This window comes from Semicossyphus pulcher, unplaced genomic scaffold, assembly GCF_022749685.1.
Source record: "Semicossyphus pulcher isolate SPU_LCO1_2020_fin unplaced genomic scaffold, fSemPul1.0.p SCAF_16, whole genome shotgun sequence".
NCBI classification, from domain to species: Eukaryota; Metazoa; Chordata; class Actinopteri; order Labriformes; family Labridae; genus Semicossyphus; species Semicossyphus pulcher.
In genome coordinates this window covers 25,049,465-25,072,134 of record NW_027211670.1, presented here as the reverse complement: position 1 = coordinate 25,072,134, position 22,670 = coordinate 25,049,465, and the positions used below count along the sequence as shown (strand labels likewise).

At 43.4% G+C, this 22,670-nt stretch overlaps 1 protein-coding gene across 1 annotated transcript; it reads left to right on the top strand.

The window, feature by feature from the left end:
* Window positions 1-5,180: 5,180 nt before the first annotated feature.
* Window positions 5,181-21,502, top strand: map2k6 (mitogen-activated protein kinase kinase 6). Its single transcript, XM_069664116.1, has 11 exons — window positions 5,181-5,239; window positions 6,527-6,575; window positions 7,132-7,245; window positions 8,273-8,392; window positions 8,876-8,992; window positions 9,129-9,180; window positions 11,012-11,139; window positions 11,640-11,717; window positions 12,765-12,904; window positions 14,089-14,134; window positions 14,560-21,502. The coding sequence occupies exons 3-11, from the start codon at window positions 7,207-7,209 to the stop codon at window positions 14,632-14,634; spliced, it is 795 nt and encodes a 264-aa protein (XP_069520217.1). The 5' UTR covers window positions 5,181-5,239; window positions 6,527-6,575; window positions 7,132-7,206; the 3' UTR covers window positions 14,635-21,502.
* Window positions 21,503-22,670: the final 1,168 nt, after the last annotated feature.

Sequence of the window (22,670 nt, the reverse complement as noted above, 5' to 3'; positions counted from 1 at the left end):
TACACTTCTGTTCGCTCTGCTCTTCCTCTCAGTAATCACCAGCAGGTCTCCGAGCTGTGCAGCGCTGCAAACAGCGAATCCAGATAGTTCAGACATGTCGGTGTACGTGCAGAGCTCATCTGCATGTTTGATTTGCATGTGTGGCTGCTGGATCGCCTGCACCACCACCACATGGAGCACACGGATACCTGCCTCTCATGATTTACTGCACGCTCATACAGATCTGTGCCTGCAGCTCATATTCTCCCTGAAAGGACATCTGTGTCCTCCTGTGTGCGTCTTAAAGGGAAATGCATGGTGCATGTTAACGTGCCTGCAGAGGTTTTCCTGCTGTCGATGAGCGAGCAGCCTCCTGTCTCATGATCTCAGAGCAGAGAAGGCTGTGAGGCACATTCTTCACTCAGTGTTCTCAGTCGTGGAGAAAGAAAAAGGAGGCTGTCGTCTCATTGTAGTGACACAGTGAAGCTTTTATTCTGAGAGTGATTGAGGTTGATCATCTGACATAGTTCCAGTCTTTTTAATGCATGTGAAACTGTTTGTTGATCCTTTGTTGTCATGTGGAACCTGAAGTTAGTTCTGCTAGAGAGGTTGTGCTTTTCATGATCCTGTTTGTATGTAAGTAGGTCATTTCATAAATCAGCTGTCAGGGAAATGTGGATGAAAGTTAGAACAAGGGCCCAGTGGAAGCGTTAGATCCTTTAGATCTCTTACAGCAGAGCCTGGAACATGGCAGAGGACGGGCCTGTTTCTTGCTCTTGAATTACTCATTTGTGAACACAGATTAACTGAACATATCGTCCAACAACATGTTTAACAGCCAGATCGAAATGGGGTTTGTGATACGACATGATATGATGTGATACAATGTGATAAGACACGATACGATACGACATGATACGACGCGATACGACGCGATACGACACGATACGACACGATACGACACGATACGACACGATACGACACGATACGACACGATACGACACGATACAGAGAACTTTTGAGATTGGATGAAAACATTTTCTATATCGATTGTGCACTAACATGACAATGCTGACAGATGCATCAGTCAGAGTCAGGTACATGTATCTATATTTAGGGCTTTGGAGATACATGTAGAACCAGGGAGAGAGGGAGGAAAGAGAGGCAGCAGGAAAAAAGAGGGACAATGATCCAGGAGAGAGAGGCAGAGTTCCCAGGACAGCCGATGGTCCAGCTGAGTGAAAAGAGAGGAGAAACTCTGGAGAGAGGACACTCGCAGCCTGGAGGCTTGTGGGAGCAGAAACACTGTCTTCCAAAATCAAAATAAAACGTCCTGATTCCAAAGTCCTCACTGTTGATTTTGCACTCAGTGTTGAGTTACTGTAAGCAGAGTTAGCTGCAGGCTAGGAGCCGTGTTTTGGTGTCCTGGTGCCTACAAAACTGAATATCCTTCATATTAATATTGTTTATTTGTATTGTCTGTGTTTACTTAAGATAAACGCAGTGAACGCCGTCAGGCCGTGAAGATCTGATCTAAATGAACCGCTTGGATTGATTTCCATTGTGAACAGAGATAACGTTTGTCTTAAGGAATCATTTAATCAACTTATACTTTTAGTTTTGGTGGTTTATATTAGATGTAGTTCATCATAATGTGAAGTTCTTGCAGGAGCGTATTCCCTCTAAGTGATCCTTTCAAATTTGATTACTTCTCCCTGTTATGTAAAGTTGGTGCTGCTGCAACATGATGATTTCAGTGGCTGTGACTCGGTCGTCATGATGGTCTCACTTCAAACTTAACACAATTAATCCTCGAACAAACCTGCAGATAAAAATATCCTCACACTTTGGTATTGAAGTAACACATTTGGAGGACTGTGCAGACTGGGGGCAGGTGTCGTCTCTCTGAGTGGTTTCACTGTGGTTATGGACCTGTTAGCAGAGTACTGGTTTCCAGTTACTATTGTTGTCTGTGTAAATGCATGTAGGAGGGGCTCAAACTGACATTTTAGTGCAACAAAGCTGCTTTGGAAAGTGGAGAGCAGGAGGCCGCCGGTGGAGGGCCGCATAGCACGGCAGAGTCACACCCTGCACTGTCTGAACAAACAGGGACACACTGGACACTCTGTGTGTGTGTCTCTGTATGTTTGTGTGTGTGTGTGTGTGTGTGTGTGTGTGTGTGTGTGTGTGTGTAGGATATGCCTTCAGGACAGTGCCTTTCCGATCCTTCCACAGCTTCTTGTGTTTGTATGTTTGTACTTTCTCACAGGACAAAGCGATGTGAGAAATTCCAGTTATTCCTCTGGCTCTGCTCCACGAGTTTTAAAGAGACACACCTTCTGTTCTACCTTTTAATAGCACGCTGTGACATCAGCTGGGCAGGCGGTGCACGGTGTGGTGACTTTAATTGTTACCTTAAAGCTTTGTGCGTCAGCTGATCACAGCGGGCCGTATGTTTTCTAAGCATTCACAGGAAAAATGCCTCTGATGTAGGAGTGGGAATCACCAGAGGCCAGACGATATTATCACAACACTTAAATCATGATTCTGTTTATCGTGATTTAAAACATTTTGTAATATGCTGAGAATTTCAGAACAGATAATTTATTAATCTTTTTCGCCTGCAAAATTAACTCTCCAGATTTCTGCAGCCTCTTACTGTTCCATTAAAATCAAACACTAATGACTGCCTCTCCGTGTTAACAAACTAGAGGTCTTCATGGGTCTAAAATGTTGTGCCCGAACCCAAAGAGACCCGGAAATGTGCGACCCGGAACCGAACAGGATCCATCTATTATTTGAAAGCTGGGACCCGGACCCGTGCAGAACCGAGAAATGTTGGACCCGACCCTGGCCGGGTGAAACAGACCCGATCAGCACCGACTTCACAGCTGATTGCTGTTAACAAGTTACCGTTAGTCCGCTGTCCAAACAAAACTTTTTGTCCTACCTAATGTGCCGTAGCCTTCTCCCCTGTGCCTGGCCGTGCAGATGATCCATCCTCCACCAAGAAAGTTCTTAGAACGCATCCAGGTCTCCTGTTATCCAGAAAACCAATGCTCATCCTCGTTATTTAAGATTAAAGGTCCACTTGCTGTCACGCAGACGGGTGACAGACGCACGGCTCGTTTGGTGTTGTTGTTTTTTTTCATCGAGCAAAGTAAAGATAACTTACTATTTAAGGACTATTTGTCCTTTTGAACAATGTTAACAATTACTCTTTGCCACAGTTGCTAACGTTAGCATTTCTAGTTTGCTATCATCCCTGTTGTCCGAGTCTGACATGAACCTCCACATAAATCGTGGACCCGAAACTATCCGGGGTCCCGGTTCTGGTCCCGGGTCGTAGGGTTCCAGTGGACCCATGAAGACCTCTACTTCTGACCTCTGCAGACCAAGAAACACTCAGCGTCCTCTAGTGGACAAAAAATAATTCGTTTTTTCATTTTATAAGCAACATTTGTTTTTAATATAACCAAAAATAATTATAAAATAACATATAAATACTACTAAGTTATCCAACATGGCCGCCCCTCCTCTTGGTGTCAGAGCAGAGCAAAGTACATTTACTAAGATTTACTGTGACTGGGTTCAGCTGCAACAAGCCAGTCTGAGGAGGTATGAGCCAGATGCACGCACACACCTACACACACACATAATTAGACCCTAATGAACCTGTGACGCACAGTCATTAAAACGTCAGTGCAGCACCTTCACATGGAGCGAGCACACCTGAGCTGCCAGACCTCGTCTTCTTCTTCCTCCTTTTGCTTTTCTTCTTCTTCATCGTACTCATCCTGCTCTTCCTGCTCTCACTGACTGCAGCATTCATTTAGGATCTGGAGTCACTAACTGCATCCAGCCGTAAGTGTCACACGATGAGACGGAGTTACCATATCAACAGGAAATGTAAAGAAAGAAACGTGCAGACTGGATGTATTCTGCCTTTTGTTGGTCTGTGTTTGGAGTGATGGCTGCAGGAAGTTTGAGTCATGTTGCATCAGTGGGAGTTTGTAAGAGCCTGAACGCTGTGAGCTGCGGACAGAAGCAGGAAAAGCAGCAGTTGAATCTTACTGAAGTAGTTACTCAGCATGTTCCTAAACGTGAACAGAATTATCTTTAGTTTCAGCTGTACAGGATACAGAGAGCCGATCAGGTTTACCGTGCAGAGAGGGAAAGGTTGACCAGGATGAAGTCTGATTAACTGATCTCTCATCCGGAGCTATGTTAAGAAGAGAAGTATGCTTTCATCTTGTGGTATGCTCGACTGCCAGGGAGCGCGTCCTCCCCGGAGTCTCATCAGTCCGCTACCTCCTGATTTCACTTCTCACACTCTCAAGTGTTACTGAAGTCTGCGCAGATGCTGAGAGGCTGCCGCGTTACTCACACACACGTTATTTTAGGGGGAATAAAGTCCAGCTGAGGAAATTAATCTGCAACTGTTAATGTTCCTTTTATTCATTCTTTAGTGGCTCGAGTCTCTCAGATGATGATTTGCTGTCGCTGAGAAAATTTAAGTTGTGAGTAATGAGTCGGAAAAAAACAGGATGTGAAAACTTGTGACGAGCATTTCTCACGGACGTATAAATTGATCAAAAGGTTAATTTGAATAAATTTGATTTGGTTTCAGGTTGGAGTCGTTCTTGGATTTATAAAGAATCTCACAATCTAACAAATTAAATCTCTTATGTCCTCATTGTTTTAAATAACATTAGTTCATCATAGATTAAAGAATAATCGATTAAAGTCTTTAATCAAGCAAAAATAATCCGATTTTAGCCGCAGAAATATAAAGATTTGCTGCTTTTCTCTGTTTATGCCGCTGATGCTGAATACCTTTGTGGTTATGATGAACTGATGGTTAAATAAAAACAAATGTATGTATGTATATATATATATGTATATATATGTTGTGATATTGTAAACGTTTGTGTTAAAGCAATGAAGAACTGTTTTTGGCAGATCTCTGAATGACTGAAAAAATAAGTCTGTTATTGCTAACCGGTAAAACTGTGACTGGATGACGGATCCATTTTGTCTCTAAGGTTTATATTTAGCCGTATTATTAACGTGTAAACATTTGATTTCCCTCATGAGGGATAAATGAAGTTCTAGTTCTTCGTGTCACCTGACCCACAAATGTTTGACCTCTGACCTCAGTGTTCTGATGATGTTTTGTGGTTCGTGTGTTTTCAGGTAAGAAGAAGCCGGTGCTCAAGATCCCCAAGAAGGTGTTTGAGCAGCCTCCTCCCGCCGCAGGGTGAGTCTGCAGTCACATGTCATCACACGGGTTTAACGGAGTGTCACATCCTGTTTTTCACAGATCTCTGCAGCCTCCAATGATTTTAATGCAACTCTGATAATGTTACAAAAAACCTCAGCTATAGAAGTAAACAGGAGAATGAATTTAAGCCCTTTTTACGTTGCAATTCTGCCAAAGCACAGTACCGAAGCTCCGTCATTATGCCGCCAGCACCGCCGTAAAGCCGCTGCAGTGTTTTTACAGCGTTCCAGCAAAACGTGCGCAAGGTTTAAACAAGCAGCGCGTGCTTCACATACACACATGCGGCGCTGTTTCACCTGTTCCTACGTTCGATGTCAGCTCAGAGGCGGAACGACTTTGCTCCATTTCGAGCATAGCATTGCGCCAGAAAGGGGGCGGAGATTAGCGTGTCGACACAGGTTTTGTGTTTCAATCAATGCCCGAATTACCCGGGTCTACTGCAGAGTCATTTGACCCGGGTCTGAATGCCGATCGTAACCTTTCCCACTAAGCAAAAAAGCCGGGTGTTAGCCGGTGTTAGCAGGTTTTTTGAGCAGTGTGAAAGCGGCTCTAGAAGACTGGGCTTAAAGCAGAGGCCTAATACTCCCGGCAGGAAACTGGCAGTGTAAAAGGGGCTTTAAATACTGCTTTCATAATTTCCTCAATATAAAATACCTCTCTTTAATTCTTAGGAATGATTTCGACATTTTGTTCGTCCTCTCCGTCTGTTTCAAATACGTTTGCAGCTGCTTGTCGAGCAGAGGAGCCAGAAATGATTCTGAAAGACAAAATGTTCCGTTTGTTTTGAAGTGAATCATCTTCATTGAGAAACCTGCAGCAGCGAGGCGTTTAGGTTTCAGGCTACGTTCTTACAAAATGAATCAGAATTTTACTCGATATAAATCTGTGTTTATTGTATTAACAGTTTTTATTTTTTATCAAGATAAATGTTTATTTTGGCCGTTTTTATTTAATTTCTTTTATCAATGAAATGATAAAACTTCGTTCTTTTTATTCTGCTTTTATATTTATGGACATTGCACTACTTTTAGCAAAGTGAGAAACAAACTTTACATCTTCAATAATGAATGACTCCTCATGTTTCGTCAGGCTGGTGGAGAACAGACACGTTTTCATCGCCAAACTGACCTTCGTTCGTCGTTGGCTCGTTTTCTCCTGAGATTCTAAAGATATTTACTGTTGTTTTTCCCCCACAAAGTCAAATTGAACCAGTTTATATGTAATACAATTCTGTGTGTGTGTGTGTGTGTGTGTGTGTTTCAGACCCCCCAGAGATTTGGATTCGAAAGCTTGTGTAACCATCGGAGAGAAGGTAATTTTATGATCGGAACATTTACTTTAATCTCTGCACCTTTCCTAATCCCATTCAGCGTGTATTTTTCTCTTCCCTCTGACTCTTACGTAACCCTTCTGTTTACTTGTTTCCTCCTCTGGTGTGTTTTTGGTTCAGTAAGGCTCCTCGCTCTCTCGGCACACAGGTTTGGCTTAATAAACGCTCTGTTCGCTGTAAAGTACGGCCTGCTGAACATTACGGCACAGTTGAACACTTGTGATTGTGGGCAGACTGGAATGCCTTTTATTGCCCATCAGGCAGTAAAAATATTTATTTTAAACTCATCAAATAAGTGGAATTTTCCATTGGCAGAGGTGCTGCCTTTTTCCGCTCCAGTTGGCCTCAAGTCAAAGAGAATGATTTCTTCTTTTTCTGGAATAATGTCAAGTAATGTGTTTAAGGTGGCTCAGGCTTCCTTACATTTCCAGGCAGCTTTACATGTTCTGTAAAGATGAGAGACACCCGCAGTAAACAGATACGTTCTGACTAATCGAAGTGTTTATACATCTCACCTTGTTCTCTCGTGTCTGAGCAGAATTTCGAGGTGAAGGCCGACGACCTGGAGCAGATCTGCGAGCTTGGCAGAGGAGCGTACGGCGTCGTGGACAAGATGAGGCACATGCCCAGCGGCCTGATCATGGCTGTGAAGGTGAGTGAGGGTCGGACAGGTGACCAAGTGTTTGTTTAACGAATGAAAGAGTATTTAGATTAACTTGAGCACAGCATCAGAAACACAGCATCCTCCAGCACAAAAACAAGGATTTAAAATGAGGCACAACCAGAAATAAGTATTCCTCTTCCTTGTCAAAACCTGGTGCCTACATTATCCACAATGCACCTTGATTACCAACAAAGTGATGAAGAAATTTTGCTGCATTCCAGACAACTGGGAACTCGAGAACTTCCGACCTCAGAGCGTTCCACGTGCACGACGCCAGACGTAAATAAAACATGGCCGACCGTGACAAAGCGATGTTTCTTTCCTTCAGAGATTAAAGTAAACAGCTACCTTATCACATTAGTGACATTTCATGCAGAACATGTTACTATATGATAGTCGTAGTTATGTCACTTAAATGCTGCCAAATATATGTTAGGTTGCTTTGATAGTTTATCATTAACGATGTGCCTCTTCATGGGTGCAGCCATTGTTGCGTGACATCAGACATCTGATTCTTGTGAAGTCGGGACGGAGTTCACAAGTAGGAACTTTGAGTGGCGTTCCAGAGCAATTTTTCTCGTCGGCGGTCGGAAAAACTCGACTTCTTAGTTGTCTGGAACGCAGCATAAGTGTGTTATGCTAACAGCTAATGTAGCCTCGAGCCACTAGCCCGGAGCAGAGATGAAAGAGGGGTACAGGTCTGTTAAGCTAACGTCTCAAACAGCTTTGGTGTTCTTAGTTTTTGTTTTGGATATTTTCAAAATAAAGCTTTGTCTTGCCCACCCCAGCTTTCAGGAAGTAGTGTTCTCAGAGAGAGAAGTCATGTAGGTAATCTTTGCACGTTTGTATGCAGTCGAGTACTCGAGTAGTCAGCAGTGGAAGCTTCTGGAGAGTTATCAGTTATGAAGTTCTATAACAATCAGGAAGAACAACATGCAGACTTTAACATGAAAGAGGATCGTGTGTCTTCTCTCTCTTCATTGTCTCTTTTCTGTGTCCTGTCGTCGTCCCTCAGAGGATCCGGGCCACGGTGAACACTCAGGAGCAGAAGAGGCTGCTGATGGACCTCGACATCTCCATGAGGACGGTGGATTGTTTCTACACCGTCACCTTCTACGGAGCGCTATTCAGAGAGGTGACGTGAGATACAAAACACTGATGATTGTTATGTGCAACATGTTTAAATATCCGATCAAAGCTTCTTGATGTCGATTAATTTATTGTGTACAAGCTGCAAATTTCAAATCTTAATGTTTATATGTTAATACTACTCAACTTAGAACCAAAGTCGCAGAACCAACTTCTGGTCACAATCTTCATTTTTCTTATCTGCCAATATTTACAATTACAGTTGCTGTGATCTGACAGTCAGTTGGTCTATCATCTAAATCGCTGTCCACTGTTGACCTTGCAGTAAAACTAGAACATCCAGGATACTTTAATGACTAAAGTCCGATCATGACAAACACGTCAGAAGATTTTCCAAAGCAGAGGACTTCCTGCAGCGGCGTGTGAAGGATTTCCTCGCTGTGACTCAAACCTGCCGCTTCCCGTCTGTCTGGAATGCGTCCTGCTGCTCTGCTTTGTTGTCCTTCCTAATGTGCCCGTCTTTTGCCAGGGCGACGTCTGGATCTGCATGGAGCTGATGGACACCTCCCTCGACAAGTTCTACAAGCAGGTGATCGAGAAGGGCATGAGCATCCCCGAGGACATCCTGGGAAAGATCGCCGTCTCAGTGGGTTCACTTAAAACACTTCATGTGAACCATTAAAAATTAATTCTAAATGAGATCCTTCCTGTGAATGTGAGCTTAATGACAGATACTCGTTATGTAACTCTCATATGCTTATTAATGGGCTTTGTTATTACAGATAGTAAAAGCTTTGGAGCATCTGCACAGCAATCTGCAAGTCATACACAGAGGTAAGAGCCTGAGAGGAAGCCCATTATAGCTCTCAGAGACCGTGTCAATATCCATCCTGTGATGCATCAGCGTTCGGCTGCACTGAGCTGCTTTCTTTCTGTGTTTCCTTCTTTCTTTCATCCTGCTCCATCCGGCTCTCATTAAAGGTCCAAACCAGTTTGCTTTTTTTTGCTCTGTCATTCTCAAACTTTGATTAATGTTCCCCCTTTGAAACGTGCTTTCAGCCCGCGACCAAGAAGAAATATTTCTGGTTTAAAAAAGCCCAAATAAAGAGGTACAATACAGCGCTGCAGCAACCATGTAACCAACAATCACTTCATGAGCTGCTCTGGCTTCATGCAACTGTTGGCTAATGTGTCCCCTCCAAAGGCGGTATAGTGTGGGCTCTGACTTTGCTTTGATTTTCACTTCATTCTCTGTGTTTTCAGCTTTATTTCAATGTTACAATCAAAAATCTATTTTCTGGTTATTTTCTGGATAGTTTGAAATGTTTATCGCAGCAGCAGAACGCATCTTGTGTTTGCCGTCTCGGCTCCAACCTCATCCCTCCTCGCAGATTTACTTTACATGCAGAAATTTGAGGAGTGATGAGATAACATCTTAAACCCCCCTAGCCGGAGCCTGCAGGTGGATGCTGGGCTGGTGGTGGGGCTGAAAGTATGAGTGCAGTACTGGTGCAGGGAAGTGGTGGCAATGGCAGAGCAGAGAGAGAGAGAGAGAGAGAGAGATAGAGAGCGGAGATCTTGCAGCTTAAATAGACGCCACATTGGGAGGATGTGTTCCTCAGGTGATTGTGGAGACTGACGCATGTCAGGTGTGAAATCAGTGCGGCTCGAGTTGCCTGCCTGAACCAGCTCGCAGGCGTCGCTCCATCTATTCAATATCCAAGATGGCGTCCTGCAAACTAACAAAAACAGATAGACATGAACGTGATCGCAGTTTTTTATTATTACATGAAAAATATTAACATTAAATATACAAATGCACTTTAGAAAACTTAAATATACATTTTTAATGAACTTATTTTACTGTAGCTATTTAGGAGTTATGCATGTCTAATATTTTTTAGATTTAGTTTTTTAATTTAAATAAGTTCTCCAAAATACTCCTTCCAGGCAGCCACAAGCTCGGGATCGGATTCATCTGTGCGCTCACGTTTTATTTGCTCTGACAGATGCGTCTTGTCCCCCTCCCGTTCAGACTGATTTCCATCGCACCCAATTCAGGTCGGGCCAATCACATATGTTTATCAAATATGAGGCAGGTTTATGCCGCCGTAAACAACCAAGATGGCTGCTGCTGAAACATTTTAAATCTACTGGTTGTTCACTTTAAGGGCAAATGTAAAGTGTTAGCAACTAAGTCACATCATGCCAAACATCTTTGTATTACGTTGAACTAGAAGCTACATGATTTGGATGTTGTTACTCGCTGCAAAGTCAGCAGCATATTGATGTGTCACATGTTTAGTTGCTCCGATTGGTTGTAGCATCCAGAGGCGGTTTTGTCTGCCCTCATTGATAACAGCCCTGAAATAAAACAAAGGTTCAGAGAGGTCGCAGATTAAGTCACACTTCAACATGCTAACACATTGTTGTGGTAATCTAAAGGTTAATTCTTCTTCCTGTGTCAAACCTCTATGGCTCGTCTGTGACCGCTGTTATTCATGCTGCCTCAAAGCTCGATAAAGTCGCGTAGAAAGTTTACACACGATAAAAATAAAGTCACACGTTGTCTCACCAGCAACCGCAGAGCTGTGTCTGCATTGTGTCCGTCGCTGTGCTCAAACTAAACCTACTGTTTGTTGTGTTTTCTTTCGACCTCTCGCAGATGTGAAGCCCTCCAACGTGCTGATCAACACCCAGGGCCAGGTGAAGATGTGCGACTTTGGCATCAGCGGCTACCTGGTCGACTCTGTGGCCAAGACCATGGACGCCGGCTGCAAACCCTACATGGCGGTAAGCAGGAGGAGAACAAACTCTGCTGACGTTCTCTCAGAAAGCACAGAGAGGATCTATGAGCTCTATTTTCCTTTCAGCCAGGTTCAGTTTGACTTCTAATTAATTTCCCTCAGATAATAGGCTCTTTGCTCTGATACTACGTTACACAGTTGAACCTTGAAGAGCAGAAAATGAGCGAATTTCTGCTTTTGATTAGTCAAAGATCTCATTTGTATCTGAAAACTATCACATGAGCGCCTTCTTTGAATCCTCTTATCCGCAGGGAGGTGAGCAGGTTCAGCTCTCTGTCTGTCGTTATCATGCACATGTCTAATGAGCGCAGTTATACTTTAGCTGTTCAGCTGCTGATTGGCTGAGCAGGCTTTAGGGCCTGGTTAGCGCTCAGGGAACGCAGCGGTCTGTTTGTGCACAAGAAGTTTAGGATGATGGGGAAGTGGTGCAGGTCGTCCCTGACAACTGCTGCCTTTGGTGACATCATGTGACCTTCTGTCCTGCAGCCGGAGAGGATCAACCCCGAGACGAACCAGAAGGGCTACAACGTCAAGTCTGACATCTGGAGTTTAGGAATCACAATGGTAAATAAGCTTTTCATTTTGAGCTCGCTCGATTTCATGCACGTATTTAATTTCCTAAACGTCTTCATTATCGCAGAAAATAAAGTATCTGAAGGGTAAAAATGATTCATATGGGAGAATGAAAAGTGGCGTTCTGCGAGGCATGGCTCCAGACGAAGTAGTGTCTAGACGTTTTATTATGACTTGTTAAATATTCATTGCTCTCTCATTTGCACATTTCCCACTCAGACCAGACCAGAGAGTATTTTGGCTTCAAGGATTCAGCAGTTTACGGCAATTTCATGTGAACCTGGTTCGTCCTTTGGCTTTGGCTTTTACAGATGAGCAGCAGAATGTTCCAGCACACGTCTCATTTGAATGCTAATTATGCGTCTAAATGTTGGGTGGGTAGAAGAGAGGAGTCTCTAAATGATAAAGGTGAACGAAAGAGTCCAGATTTTCAGAGAAAGGTTTCATGATGAATTCTTAATGTAGAGAGCGGTTACGTCTGAACTCCAAGAGAGCAATCAGTGCGAGGAATAAAACACACTTTAGGCTGATTTTTGAAGCATCCGCCCGGACAGTGAGGACTAAGCTCACTGCAGAGGGAAGCAGGTGATGAGATTTGGTTTGAACACGTTTGTCTGACGGGCAAACTGAGGGTGCAGTTTGAAACCTGAAAGTGTTTTTCTTGTATAAATGACTTAAAGATGAATAAATCTGGTTCATAGGAGCTTAACTAATCAGTTACAAGACCAATCAATTCCTTGGCTGACTCTGCGCTTCAGAGGCATCTCTACACGTGATTAAGGTTTCTAACTGTCTGCTGTATGTGAAGGTGTGTTGGGAAGTTGGGAAGGTAGTTCTGAATATGAGGATAATATTGAAACTTGACCCAGATACAAAGTGTGTTTCTCCTCCACGTTAGGAAACCTAGTGTCCTGTGATACCTGTACTGTTGTGAACCCCCTGCAGGGTGATGAATGACCTGATCTCATGCCTCATGAACACTCGGACAGAGTGCTCGTACCCTTCATGTTCTCAGTGTTTACTCTCCTCTTTCCTCAGATCGAGCTGGCGATCCTGCGCTTCCCGTACGACTCGTGGGGCACGCCGTTCCAGCAGCTGAAGCAGGTGGTGGAAGATCCTTCGCCCCAACTTCCTGCCGACCAGTTCTCCCCGGAGTTTGTGGACTTCACCTCTCTGTGGTGCGTCTTTCTCTTTTTGCTTTGTCCAATTTTTCCCGAGCCAAAATCACACAAAACATTTAGTTCAGCATTTTCTCTGTTTTTTATTCTTCCACATAAATAAGCCACTCATGGCTGATCTCTGCAGGCAGCAGAGTCGCTGTTCTTTTCTACAAAGCCACAATAACTAGACTAACATGTGCCTGGAGTCCAGCTGAGAGGGCTTCATTTAATTCTCCCTTTTATTGTATTGAGTTCATTATGATAATCTTTTGTTGTTGCTGTGTTTGTGAGGCCCGCAGCCTGTTCTGACAGGATGTGCAGGGACTCTTTATTCCAAGAACAAAGATAAAGTGAATCCAAGGTGATTTTTTTTAACTTGTTTGCTTCGTCGGGTCACAAGTTTAAACTCAAGATATTCAGTCTCTACCTGAGGTCGCTCATGAGCTTTCTTTTATCACACCATCCTTACCATGTTTACTTTACTCAGAGCGACAGATATTCAGTTGAGAGTGATTTTACACAGAGAAGGAGCAAATTCTTGGATTTAAGAAGCTGAAAGTGGTAAATGTGTGCTTGTATTGTGGTTATAAAACCCTTAATTTTTTAAAATGTTGTGTATTAAAATCCAGAATTGCTGGCACATTTGAGGTGTTGGTCCTGAAGGGGTAAAGAATGGTCCCTCTGTATTATGAGCCTTGGCTGTGGGACATTTGTGGGACATTTAGGAGCAGTTGGTCAGAAGGTCGGAGTAAATCCAGTGCAGAGTTTCAGGTTATTATTCATCGACGCACACACGATAAAAAGAGTCTGTCAGCGATCACTGATGTCTCCGTAGTCGGTGCAGTAAACAAGTCCAGGCATGTCTCCCTCACTGCCATGTTACGGGGGGATGCTGCATTCAGGTGTGCTCAGAAACATGAGTGATCAGACACGTGACCTTTTGTACAACGCCTCTTCTGTCAAGCATGAAAAAGGGTGCAAGATGTCTGCGGTTGCAGTTTTTAGTTTACTACAATAAGAGCAGCCATGATTTTAATTCTACTACATGGGAGACTTGATGTTCTCTGCAGTTAGGTGGAAAAAAGCATGAGCCTAATAAATAAGAGGAAGAGGAAAGAGGAAAATATCGGCATATCGGATATCAGCAAAAAGTCCAATATCGTGCATCCCTATAAATGATGATTTTGTTTTTGCTTCTGCAGCTTAAAGAAAGTTTCCAAAGAGCGGCCGACCTACACAGAACTCATGGTGAGTCTTCCTCGTCCTCTTCTTATTTAGAATTTTTTGCAATATCTAAGAAATACAGTATAACTGAAATAACAAAACTACATACAGTGCAGGGAGATGCAGAGAACCTAGTGGACGTATTTAAAGCTTCCACTTATGTTACATTGTCACACATAAAAAACACAAAATAACATAATGACAGCATTAAATTAAAATGTTTGACATAAAAACTAAATGTTAAAAAACAGCAACAACTACAGATACTCAGATGCACAGTTAGATGGATGCATCTTGTAATACTGCTAATCAGACACTAGAGGGCGTTGTAAGGTTATTATTACATGTGGCTGTCCTCTGTCACACAGAGTATTAGGGAGCCTTCTGTTGTGTTACCGCACAGAGCTGATGTTCTAATGAGACTAAATCAATGTATTTATCCTCCTCAGCAACACCCCTTCTTCACCTCCCACGAGGCCAAAGAAACCGACGTGGCTAGTTTTGTCAAAGTCATCCTGGGCTGAGCTGCTACACCTGCACAGGCGGAGGAGGAGGAGGAGGAGGAGGAGGAGGGCAGATCTGATTAAAAAGGAAGAAAAAAATACAACAAACATACAAACAAAACGCACCAATTGCAGCCCCTTGCCGGACGGAGCTCAGAAGCTGACGGAGCAGCAGGAGGAGTTTGTCCCCGCCCCCACCTGGCCTCCATGTCCTCTGTACATTACCTGACGTAGGTGCGGTGTGGGAGACAGGGCCCTCACACGTAATCTGGAATAATTTAAGATCTCTGTATGCAAAACCTCCCTCTTTGGTTCGATTAGTCCCCCCGTGTGCACCGCCTACTCAAACATTATCAGCGAGTCGATCGTCAGACTCGAGGTTTGTTTTTGCTGAAGTGAACAGAGGTGCAGATTCTATAAAAAGATGAAAGATATAATATCTATGTATAATCTAAGTGTTTGTATACTCAAAGCAAGTGTTGCATTGGTTTATTAATTGACTGCATGTACAGAATATATCAGTGAGGAGCGGCTGCAGAGGCTGCAGCTTCACTTCAAGGCCCTCCTAGTGGTCACTAATAGGTACTGCACTTCAACTGCTCTCCCTTGATTACAGCAGAGGTCTACTACACGTTTTGGGCTCTGGCTGCCTGTGAGTGTGTGTTAGTGTGTGTGAGATGGTGCATGATGCGTGCGTGTGTGTGTGTGTGTGTGTGTGTGTGTGTGTGTGTGTTTGTAAGGCTGCACAATTTTTGGATGATATTTGAGTTTTTGCACTTACAGTTGAGAATGAATTCATTTTTTCAATGAAATGTTTCCTCTGCAGTCTCGTCGTGACAGTGTGAGTCAGTCATAGTGATGCTCTTTATATTTTTGTGTCCAAGGCGGCAGAAATTCCAGGACATATTTTTGGCGTTGGTACCTTAACATTGTAGTATTAAGATGCAGCATGTATTCGTCCAAACTCTGCTTGCACAATGTTTTTCCGAACGTTGTGAGGATGAATTTCCTCGATTTGGACTCTTTCGATTTAGTTTGTCCTTGGCTGTTTGACACTGCAGATTTCCCCTTGTTGCTAGTTAGTTCTTAGAGTTGTTTCCTGGCAATGTGCATCCATGGATTTGGAGGCGGAGCTTCTGAAGGAACACTGAAGGGACGGGTGTTTTTGTTAAGGGTTTAAATAATCTGTCTCTAGAATCACATTACCCACCTTTAAGACAAAATAGCTTGTACGACATGCATGTGTCAAAGGGGAGCCTGCCGTCGCACAGACATGCCGAATTGTTAAAATTGGATAAACGATGCAGCGACAGATAAATAGGAAGTGCTCCGTTAAATGCGGAGCAAATGCACGTGTAGAGAGATTGCACAGAGCTACGAAGTGAAATAGTGATTTAAATCGAAACCATCGTGCAGCCTTACTCTACACACACACACACACACAGGTTTAGGTGGCGTGTGTGTGTTGACATTGTGGTCAGTTGTGGGAGAAGATTCTCCTTGTTGTCTGTTCTGAGCCAATCACAACCCTCTCCACTCCATGTTCAACATGAAAAGAACTGGATACTTTTATTATTATTATTAATATTTTATTAATTATTGTTGTCTTTGTTTAGATCCAGGTTGTTTCTTTTCCCCGGACATATTTACTGCAGTTTCTCTTATTTATTACGACTGCTGTTTTCTCTCTGAAGACTTGAGCGATGCATTGGAGACTCTTCTTGTGCGTTTGTGTGGGCTGTGTGTGGTTTTTTTGTCGTGTTTTTCTTGGCTCAAACACGTAAATGCTTTTGAACTGTAACTTGCAAGCCTTCTATGTGCCTCTCTGTATGAAACAAGTAAGGAACAGTAATATGATGTAGTAAGGACGATGCAGGGATCTCTGCCTCTCCCGTCATATCAGCTTCCTCCCTCTTCACACTCTGCATGACGCCATAATTCCACTTCCTGTCTGTTTCTATCACTTAATCATTCGTATTTAACTTCTACATGTTTGTGTCATCTCTGTTGTTGCCTTCTTTTTCTCATGCTGGTTTCATTGTGCAGAAAGCGTCGGGCTGCCTACTTTAGAGCTCCGCATGAACTCCTCTAATGACACGGTGGGACACTTGAAGTTCTGTATGTGGCAGGAGGGTGCCGTCACAGATCGTCTTCTTGCCTATAAATATTCAGTTTCTGAGTCATCACTTGATGTTTGTGTCTCTCTTTGATCTATTTTCACAGTTTCAGTCGCTTTAAAGAGGCTGACGTTGTTTGATGTTGTTAAAGGCTCAATCCGTGTGTAAGAGACGACAAGAAGGACTGGCATCTCCCAAATTCACTGACAGGACTTTAATGATCTTTTACGCCCACTGTTGAGCCCACGGTATCGTACCAGACTGCTAGCATGGAGAAAAATAACATAATTACTGACATGTAAAACATGATTAAACTCTTCTTTTTAGTTTTGTTTCATAGATTTCATAAAGAATAAGCAGCTAAAAAATGAGTGCATGAGGTATACAACCAAAACCTTCAAACAGTGTAAAAAACATCCCTGAAAACTTAATTTTTAAATGTATTACAGTTGTTTTGAAAACAAAACGGACCTTTATTTTATTTAGTTTGGATTCATGAAGTTAAATCCAATTCTCGCTCATGTTAGGAGACGGTTAAGACCAAACAGAGTGGAGAGAAATATCTGTGTCTTCAGCAGTTTGATGCTACATTATGTTCACCAGCTAACTCTGTTTGTCTGCCTCGTGGTGCTGAGCAGGTAGTGAACAGCTGATATATATCAGAGCTTTATTGCTTAACCATGTGGTTGATGAGAGATGAGTCTGAACTGAATTGTAAAGAAGCAGGTCCCAAAACAAAGACGCTAAAGGCGCTAAAATGCTCTAAGAGACTGAGAGTGTCTGCAGTGGGATGATAATTCTCTGCAGGTTTGTCACGACACATTATCAGTTAAGCATTTGTTACCATAATGAATTTGATCCTAATCATTAAAGCGGGCAAAGAGGCACAGTCCTCGATGTAACAGCGCCCGGATCGACTCCGACTTTCTCTTCCCTCATTTCCAGCTCTATCACCTGTCCTTTAACAAAGGTAAAAGGCCCCAAAAATATTGTCATCCAATCACCTCCAAAAGGGTAATTTTGTTACATAACATTAGCCGTAGAATGTTAAAATGCTAAAGGCAAATAAAACTGTCCACATATTGTCTTCAAACACAGTAAAAACATGTTTCAGATCGGGCCTTTAGCAAACTACACCTGAGATTCAGCCTTTATCAACATGTGTATTTCTTGACTAACTCATTCAGTAGCTTCTGTTTTGTCTTCATTCAAAACAAAGCAGACGCCATCTTTCCTCTCACCCTTCACACCATAATCTGCTCCCTGCTGGGCTCCGCTCCAACAGCCTTTAGCTTACTGTCCCCCAGATAACGCCTGAAAGTTCCTAGAAGTTTTATTTACAGACTTCTGTCGCCCTCATTAGTTCCTAGCATCATTGTTTCACCACATCCGATTCCTCTGAAAGGAGACACTGTTGCTTCTCGACTCTTGCATCTCATTTTGCAACCTTCTCACTTCCTCACTGGGTTTGTGTTACCCTGTCCGACGCACTCGCTGCCCGCCTCCATAATGACGCCATTCAGGACTCTCTCTTTTGTCCATTTCTGTGCTGAGATGGAAATGTTCTCTGTGCCTGTTTGTTTGCATAATGCAATTAGCAAACATTAAGTCACAGAGTTAAAAGGTCACGAAGGTGCAGAACGTTCTGATCCGTGTTTTATTCCCTGGAAAGGCCTCCTGATGATGGCGTCCTCTTTGTTCGTGACATAATCAGCATCATTTTCTCTAATTTAGTGATTATGAGGAGAACAGTGAGAGCTCTGGTGGAGCCGCGCTCAGGGGAAGGGGAGCTTTGAGGAGGGGGACACCGTGTGCAGCCCTCCTGCTGCTTAGACAGCGTCCAGGACAGGACTTAATCCAGGCCAGGGCTGCAACTAACGCTTACTTTTATTATCCACTTATTTGCAGATTATTTTCACAATTATTGGATTAATTTTTTACTCTATTTAATCTAAAAAAAGAAAAAGTTGTAAAAATGCTCAACATGATTATCCCCGGCATATTCTCATTGCTTCTCGATCCATCCCACCTGTTCCATGAATCATCTCGTGCATGGTCTGGTAGCAGAGATATAGCTGTGTGTGCTACCTGTAGGCCTTTAAAGTGCCTGACGATGCGTTTCTGTGGAGCACATGAACATTTCAACACACCTCCGTCTTTGTGAATGAAGCTCAAACACTTCTTATCCTCTGGTCCTCTCTTGGACTCACTGACTCTGCATGTTGCTGTGATGTTTTGCACTGTACTGAGGAGCCATATCACATAGTCACATAGTGGACGTGTTACTGTAGGAAAGCTGTCATGTGACCGTTAGGGTTACAGTCTTTGTGGACATTGTTTCAGCTGCAGCTTTTGGCTTTTTTGATGTGTGGAATTATGAGGTTCTCACTTTTAAAAAACATTAATCCTAAGACTGTGACTTGTCAAGTAGAAGCTGTGTTTCCTCCTAAAGAGGCACTTTAAGTTTATTTACTTCTATCTGCTCCCATTTGTTTAACGATGCTGTTCGACTCTAATGTTAGCAGTGTGCTCAGTAAGAAGTATTACTCAGTAGTGCCCTCATGCGTTCACGTGCGCATGATGGCTGCCCCGCGTTCCCTGTGTCTGTTCGGAGCGTCACCTGTGCACGTCCTTAAAAATGAACACTACGCGTACGTGAGACGCAGTCTGCACGTTCTGAAGACGATGAAGATGATAAAGCAAGTCCACCATTATCCACATCTGTTTGATGTTTGAACTTTACTTATTTATATAAAGATATATCGTTTTAATTTAATTTTTTCTTAGTGTAGTTTAATGGACAGCATCATTCTCCCATCATGCAATGCAACATGAGAGTTGTACTGATGGGATAACTGCTGTTAAATGTACACATTTGGTTTCATTTCTCTCCCACTGAAATTAGCACGTTGACGCAGGTTTTTCAGACCCAGGAAGACCCGCTTATAGATGCTGATCGTCTCTTTTCCCATTGCCAGTGAAGTATCCTCCTGTCTGTCACCGTCTGATGTCACAAACGCGCCGGAGACAGCGTTAGTAACCAGTGAAGATGTTACGGTGGTTAGGTCTTTATTGTATCTATTACTCATTCAGTCTGTTTATCAAACTCAGCGCCGACACATTTGGAACGATGTTCGAGCGCTGCTCGGACGGAGACGGGCGGAGTTTGTAGCTGAGATGACGAGGAGTCGCAGAAGTTACTGAGCATAGCATCGCGCCGGAAAGGGGGGGGATTAGCGTGTCGACATGGGTTTTGTGTTCCGATCGGAGCCGAGGCGATAATTACCCAGTCTACTGTAGAGTCATTTGACCCGGGTCTGAATGCAGATTGTAACTTTTCCCACTAAGCAACGAAGCCGGCTGTGAGCGGGTTTTTTGACCAGTATGAAAGCAGCTTTACAGACCTTTTAGTACTAACTCAATAATTTAGTTTCGCCTGTATCATTGCCCAGAAACAGGCCACATTATGGCTCTTATTTGACAATTTACAGTATCCAGCTATTAACGATGATATGAATTAATTTGTTTGTGTAAGTTATATTTCTTAAAGGCTTTAGTAACTGAAAGCTGCACTCTGAACCTCGTATCTCCACAAACAGCTCTGACACTTCTCGTTAAAGTTGACTCAAATTTCAGAAGGCTGTCATGAGAAGAGTCACGTCACCCTTCACATGGCATTTTCATGTACGCGTGTGCGTGTCCTCTCTGTGCAGATAATAAAGTGAGTCTGATCGCTCACGCAGATTAAACAGTCCTCTCGTCCTCCTTCCTCAGAACCTGCATCTAAAAAAGCTCTTTTTTCCTTCCCAGCATCTGTCACATGTCCGTCTCTGTGTTTTCCGTGTGAGCATGCATACATGTCTGCTTGCATGTGGGAAATCCCGCTCGCAGTCTATTTGTGGCTCGTGCTCACCTGCTGAGTAAACCTCTATCGCTGGGGGTCAACGGGGGCAGGACGTCCGAGTGGAAACTGTCCCTTACAGGGGATTATTGTCACATCCCATCACGACTCTCCTCTTAACCTCTGAGTCTATGTGAGCACCCAACAGCAGGCACGTATTCCTGGATGAGGAGTTAGTAACATCCAGCATGCGAGCAGCTTTTACTGGAACAAGATGCCACTTTTTTAATTGTTAAAGGGCCAGAAGAAGTCCGAGGCTTCAAGCGAATCGGAGGAAGTGTTGCTCACCTTCTTCCTCATCCTCAGAATGTGTCAGCAGATTTAATCAAAATATCGGAAAGCCCATGTTTTACGCCCTTTACGATTGTGTTGTGCCAGACTTCTGCCACATTATATCAAGCGTAACTCTGTCGTTTGTGTGTGAGCCGTGCTGAGGTTTCTTGAACGCTTCTTTTTTTACCCATTCTCTGCACAACACTTCTGGCTTCGAGCGTCCTCGAGGTCGAATGCTTCTAGAGCTTTCCGTGTCTCTGTCGCAGGTGGTAAACTGCTGGTACGCACAGCTGGACGTGACTCTGATGTTGCCGTGTTGTGTTCTTTTACTCGGGGTTGGGGGGTCTGTGTTTTTTCCAGAGATGCTACTGTACGTGGACGAGGGTCTTTCGTTGCTGTTGGGTGGGTTACTGGGAGGGTTACAGCCCATTGCCCCATGGGAAGTGAAGTTCTCACTCTATTTACACATCTCTAAAGCCTCTGCTAAAGACTGATGACTGTTCATTTAGAGCTCAATGAATTTCTATGAATATTTTAGATTGCTCAAACTGATTATGTGCAATTGTAATGATGGAAATTCAATAAAAAAAGAGGTATTTTTACACAATAAGCTCCACGTCTACTTTGTCGCTTCGGCTTGTCTTTTATTTTGGCGGGACACAGGGTGAAAGGACTGCTTCAGTGTGCTTTGAAGATACCTGCAAAATGTGTAAGTCTAAAAATCGTGCATGTCTTTGTAAGATGAAGATGATAAGAAAAAGGCAAACAGAGGTCATTAGAGACGACTTAAAACACTTTAGCCAACTTTATCATCTGTGCACGCTTGATTTTGTTTTTCTTTTGTTTGTTTCAGAAAGTAAAAGAAAGGTTAGGTCCCAACAACCCCTATTCCAACCTGGGGAAAGAGGAAAACTCACTAGATGCTCATGCTAACATTTGCTAATGACCACTAAACAGAGTACAGCTGAGTCTGATGGTGATGTCCTCAGTTCTGCAGGTTTTGGTCGAACACTAGAACAAAAGTCAGCCAGGTTATCAGGTTACATCTCCGTCTGCTTTTGTGTCCGTACGTCAGGTAGACGTGGCTGCAAGTAAAAAAGTATTAACAAGAAAATCAACATCCAATTTGTTCAGATAAGTTTGGATCCATGTTTTAACAAATCACCTCCATGGTTCTTTCTTTTCCTTTGTGTCTGTCTGCCTCTCTGTGTCTGTCTGCCTCTCTGTGTCTGTCTGTCTCTCTGTGTCTGTCTGTCTCTCTGTGTCTGTCTGTCTCTCTTTGTGTCTGTCTGCCTCTCTGTGTCTGTCTGTCTCTCTGTGTCTGTCTGCCTCTCTTTGTGTCTGTCTGCCTCTCTGTGTCTGTCTGCCTCTCTGTGTCTGTCTGCCTCTCTGTGTCTGTCTGTCTCTCTGTGTCTGTCTGCCTCTCTTTGTGTCTGTCTGTTTCTCTGTGTCTGTCTCTCTTTGTGTCTGCCTCTCTCTTTGTGTCTGTCTGTCTCTCTCTCTTTGTGTCTCTCTCTCTCTTTGTGTCTGTCTGTCTCTCTGTCTTGTGTCTGTCTGTCTCTCTTTGTGTCTGTCTGTCTCTCTTTGTGTCTGCCTGTCTCTCTTTGTGTCTGTCTGTCTCTCTTTGTGTCTTTGTGTCTGTCTGCCTCTCTCTCTTTGTGTCTGTCTGTCTCTCTCTCTTTGTGTCTGCCTCTCTCTCTTTGTGTCTGTCTGTCTCTCTTTGTATCTGTCTGCCTCTCTCTCTTTGTGTCTCTCCCTCTCTCTTT